This window comes from Nanorana parkeri, unplaced genomic scaffold (assembly GCF_000935625.1).
Source record: "Nanorana parkeri isolate BGI_ZX_2015 unplaced genomic scaffold, ASM93562v1 scaffold802, whole genome shotgun sequence".
Lineage (NCBI taxonomy): Eukaryota > Metazoa > Chordata > Amphibia > Anura > Dicroglossidae > Nanorana > Nanorana parkeri.
The window spans coordinates 375,838-381,331 of NW_017307070.1; the positions used below are offsets into that span (position 1 = coordinate 375,838).

The window sequence follows — 5,494 nt, forward strand, 5'->3', positions numbered from 1 at the left end:
CGGGGTGTGCGGGTTGGGGGGGGGGGGGGGGGGGGGGGGGTGTTGGAGGGTAGGGGTGCGCATTGAGGAACCTGGCCTTGGGGCAGCAGAGAGAGTAAATTCGGCCCTGACCATACAGGTGTATCGTCCAATCTCCACCCTTGCGGAATATCACTATTCTTTTAGAAGAAACTTCAATGTTCATCAAAGCGTCCAATCTGATGAATGATAAATTCAGTGGCAGGAGATAAGGACTCCAATAATAAGGACTTTGAGGATAATAAGGACTCCAATAATAAGGACTATGAGGATAATAATGACTCCAATAATAAGGAGTATGAGGATAATAATGACTCCAATAATAAGGACTATGAGGATAATAAGGACTCCAATAATAAGGACTATGAGGGTAATGAGCACTCCAGTTATCAGAAATGTTCTCAATGATCTCAAAATGATCTACCCAAACATTTGGTGGACGGTGGGGGAAGGGGACGAGGATATGAGACGTATACACATGCCAATGTCTTGAACAATCCCATCTGCCATCCTGCTCCTTTGGGATGCAGTCAGGTGACCCTCCGTCCCCCAGCCGTACCAGTTTAATATTTTTTTTAAATTTGTCGGGAATTTTGAAAAACATATTTGAATATTTGTATTCTATGGTGTTTTGTTTGATTTCACCACAAATTACATTAATGTCCTGAGTCAATGGCCCTTCGCCTTGTGTCAGTGGGCCTTCGCCTTGTGCCAGTGGGCCTTCGCCTTGTGCCAGTGGGCCTTCTCCTTGTGTCAGTGGGCCTCCACCTTGTGTCAGTGAGCCTTCTCCTTGTGTCAGTGGGCCTCCACCTTGTGTCAGTGGGCCTTCTCCTTGTGTCAGTGGGCCTTCTCCTTGTGTCAGTGGGCCTTCGCCTTGTGCCAGTGAGCCTTCGCCTTGTGTCAGTGGGCCTTCGCCTTGTGTCAGTGGGCCTTCTCCTTGTGTCAGTGGGCCTTCTCCTTGTGTCAGTGGGCCTTCTCCTTGTGTCAGTGGGCCTTCGCCTTGTGCCAGTGAGCCTTCGCCTTGTGTCAGTGGGCCTTCGCCTTGTGTCAGTGGGCCTTCTCCTTGTGTCAGTGGGCCTTCACCTTGTGTCAGTGGGCCTTCCCTTTGTGTCAGTGGGCCTTCTCTTTGTATCAGTGGGCATTCGCCTTGTGCCAGTGAGCAATCGTCTTGTGTCCATGAGCCTTCATCTTGTGTCAGTGGGCTCCGGGCTCGTGTTGATGGGCAAGTGCTGTCTGCTTTTAGGTGAACTACAATCAGATGAGAAGGAATTGACAGGTGAATCTGCAGATGACCGTAGATTCCATAGAAGCCAACTGTCCTGGAATTGCTGGGACAGTCCCTTGCTCTTCTGCCTCCCCCCGACGCTATTTGCTTACCACGTCCCCCAGGATATGAACATCAACCTTTGTTGAGTTACACCACAAGAGCAGTAATTCAAAAAGGCAATAATTGTAGGGATTTGGCCCCCAGGTGGGGGGTCCCTGCATATGTGAAGACGGGGTCTAGGTAGGACCAACCCATAAAATGGGCATGATGGATGATCCCATCCCGTAGATGTGCCCGGAATAAACGTCCAATCATCTAGTGACCCGATTGAACGGGATAAGTCGGGAGCAGCCAATACCGAGAAAGCTAAAATGACCTCTCCGAATAATCTGCATCAGCTCTTCATCACTATGCATAGAAGCTGCTGTACAGACGCGGGGCTGAACAGGCTCGTCCAGGTGCTGAGCCTGCGCAGGAAACAGGAAGTTACATGTCTGCCAGAGTATTGTCTGACATCCTGCTCTGTGACTGCGCAATTCTTTTACTGAGCCGTCTGTATACATTGTGTGCGAGTGTAATTATAGAAAGTATACACACACACCGATTTCCAATAACATTTTGGGGTTTCACGCTACTTTCACCCAAGATTCACATTTGTTTAATTGGATTTTTATTTTACTATGTGAATCTTGGGTGAAAGTTGTGTGGATCTGGTGTGAAAACATTTATAAATAGACCCCTTTGTGTCACAGTATTTGCAGTAAATGATACTGTGTGGCTTGCCATAGCTTGTGTTGCACGGGGACCCGGGGAGTGGAAGGGGGGCACTGAATACATGTGTGAGCCGCGGAGGTGTTCCCACATGCCGGGACATTGCTACTTTTAGGTTCCTGAGGACAGAGATCAGATAATATCGAGTCTTCTGGTGATGACTTCTTCTGAAAATGTTACAATTTGTCTCTGTACAAAGTAACACATTTCCTCCGATGTCATCCAGAGACGTGTGATAAGAACGTGTGCACTGGCGCCTGCTGCCATTGGCTGATATTCACAGCTCACAAGGTCGTCATTTCCCTTGTACAGCAATACATGTTTCAGACATTGGGAGCTGAAGTGGGAGTTATGTACGCAGCTGGACAGGAAGTGGTGGAAATCTTTCTAAGAGGTCTTATCAGACTGGGGAAAGCTTAGAACTTCTCATAAAGACCGTTCACTGCTGCTCTCTCTCCTTGTGCAGGGTGCCTGGTCTTGTCTCTGCCCCCTCCTGTAATAAAGACCGCTCACTGCTGCTCTCTCTCCTTGTGCAGCGTGACTGGTCTTGTCTCCGCCCCCTCCTGTAGTAAAGACCAGTCACTGCTGCTCTCCCACCTTGTGCAGGGTGACTGATCTTGTCTCAGCCCCCTCCTGTAATAAAGACCGCTCACTGCTGCTCTCTCTCCTTGTGCAGCGTGACTGGTCTTGTCTCCGCCCCCTCCTGTAGTAAAGACCAGTCACTGCTGCTCTCCCACCTTGTGCAGGGTGACTGATCTTGTCTCAGCCCCCTCCTGTAATAAAGACCGCTCACTGCTGCTCTCTCTCCTTGTGCAGCGTGACTGGTCTTGTCTCCGCCCCCTCCTGTAATAAAGACCGGTCACTGCTGCTCTGTGTCCTTGTGCAGGGTGACTTATCTTGTCTCCGCCCCCTCCTGTAATAAAGACCACTCACTGCTGCTCGCTCTCCTTGTGCAGGGGGACTGGTCTTGTCTCCGCCCCCTCCTGTAATAAAGACCGCTCACTGCTGCTCTCTCTCCTTGTGCAGCGTGACTGGTCTTGTCTCCGCCCCCTCCTGTAATAAAGACCGCTCACTGCTGCTCTCTCTCCTTGTGCAGCGTGACTGGTCTTGTCTCCGCCCCCTCCTGTAATAAAGACCGCTCACTGCTGCTCTCTCTCCTTGTGCAGCGTGACTGGTCTTGTCTCCGCCCCCTCCTGTAATAAAGACCGCTCACTGCTGCTCTCTCTCCTTGTGCAGCGTGACTGGTCTTGTCTCCGCCCCCTCCTGTAATAAAGACCGCTCACTGCTGCTCTCTCTCCTTGTGCAGCGTGACTGGTCTTGTCTCCGCCCCCTCCTGTAATAAAGACCGCTCACTGCTACTCTCTCTCTATGTGGTAGGGTGACTGGTCTTGTCGCCGCCCCCTCCTGTAATAAAGACCGGTCACTGCTGCTCACTGCTAATTTTTTTCATGTTTTGTGCCCGGAGTTCAGCTTTAACTGTTTCCCACTGTATTTAAGTTAATTGAGCTTTAAAGTACTGTATATGCAAACCCTCAATTAATGGCATTTAGTTTGCTAAAGCACTGTGTATCATAAACAGTTACTTTTCTCAGGGCGGGTTTCCTGATGGTGACAACAGTGGACCATGCCTGCAAAAGGTGTGTTATGGTGACAACACAGAAGCATGATTGGGAGACTGTAACAGAGCGTTGTCACCCTATAACAGGAAGTGCTCACACAAGGACCCCCAGGGAGGGATCACCAGGGATTATTTTAATGAAAGCTGCAGATTTAATAATGCTGAAAATTTCTCAAATGTTAAAGTGTCCAGGAGATTTACATTTCTAGATTTCCATCTCTCCAATGTTTTTTGCCTGGCTCCACGTTACACGGGCCATTTTAATATCTTGCTGCTGAGAGATTTCACCACTTGGGGGCAGTCACCTCATCAGGCTACAACAGGCCTTATTTTACCGCGGAGGAACCCTGGAAATGTACACTGACCAGTACATTGTAAATATTCGTGTACATTAATAATGTGTTTTGTGTATTTCACACCCTCCGGCTGTATGCATTGGAGGTCAGTGGGAGGAGGACACCCTTACATTGGAGGTCAGTGGGAGGAGGACACCCTTACATTGGGGGTCAGTGGGAGGAGGACACCCTTACATTGGTGGTCAGTGGGAAGAATGTCCCTTGCATTGGGGGTCAGTGGGAGGAATGCTCCTTACATTGGGGGTCAGTGGGAAGAATGCTCCTTACATTGGTGCTCAGTGTTATGTGCCCTTCTCTATACCAGGGCGGGTAGTTGTTTTCTACATCTAGCCCGGCTTTGGGCAATCAGAGCTAAATGTACAGCGGGGAAGCCGCGATGTCGCCGAGATCACTTGTTTGCAGCCTGCTTGTCTGCCATTCTCCATGGGGTGGGGTTGGCGGGGAGGGGGGCACATTTAGGAACCTGGCCTTGGGGCAGCCCTATCCAGTGCTCGTGTGTACCAGGCTGTGTCCTCGGCTCCCACCACCTGGACACTAGATGGCACCAACGCAATATTTTATTATCCAGAATTGTCAAAATGTTCATTTAGTACAAAAAAACCCTGAAATGTAACTTTAACATCCTCGCTGGTGTCCTTGACGACTTTGACGACTCCTCCTTCCCGATAATTGTAGTCTTAGGAAATCTGGGCACATTAAAACAAATAATTAGGAGCTGAGCGTTAATTAAAGACAATGATTGATTCGCACCTGGATGACGCCGGATTCCGAGATCGCGCTCATTAATCTCGCTCTTATTTAATTTAAACCGTATGAATTTTTCATAATGAGTCGGAGAGATGGAAGGGATTTGTGAGGCGGTTGTGGTACCGTGACACCTCCAATAAATCCCATTTCTTCACTCAGCTCGTCAGGACAAATAGCAGTTGTTATCCACCCAGTGCTGGACATGATGCCCACTATAATTATAGGGGAGCCCCCAGCCAGAGGAACGCCGAAGACTTTAAGTTTAACCATCAGTCTACCAAAAGATGATAGTTCAGTGTTTAGTGGGTGCTGTGCCCATTATGAGGGGCCCCCACCATCCCTGTGCTGAGTTCCCGGGTCTGTACACCTGCTGTGCCCATTATGAGGAGCTCCCACCATCCCTGTGCTGAGTTCCCGGGTCTGTACACCCGCTGTGCCCATTATGAGGGGCTCCGACCATCCCTGTGCTGAGTTCCCGGGTCTGTACACCCGCTGTGCCCATTATGAGGAGCCCCCACCATCGCTGTGCTGAGTGCCCGGGTCTGTACACCCGCTGTGCCCATTATGAGGAGCTCCCACCATCCCTGTGCTGAGTGCCCGGGTCTGTACACCTGCTGTGCCCATTATGAGGAGCTCCCACCATCCCTGTGCTGAGTGCCCGGGTCTGTACACCCGCTGTGCCCATTATGAGGAGCTCCCACCATCCCTGTGCTGAGT

General features: G+C 50.1%; 1 protein-coding gene across 1 annotated transcript in view; it reads left to right on the plus strand.

The window, feature by feature from the left end:
* ROBO4 (roundabout guidance receptor 4) overlaps positions 1–5,494 on the plus strand; it is a 71,081-nt gene that overhangs the window by 23,407 nt on the left and 42,180 nt on the right. The window contains exons 3-5 of the mRNA XM_018564973.1: positions 224–388; positions 1,262–1,294; positions 1,574–1,787. Of these exons, the coding sequence (XP_018420475.1) occupies positions 224–388; positions 1,262–1,294; positions 1,574–1,787 (412 nt within the window). The remainder of the gene's footprint in view (positions 1–223; positions 389–1,261; positions 1,295–1,573; positions 1,788–5,494) is intronic.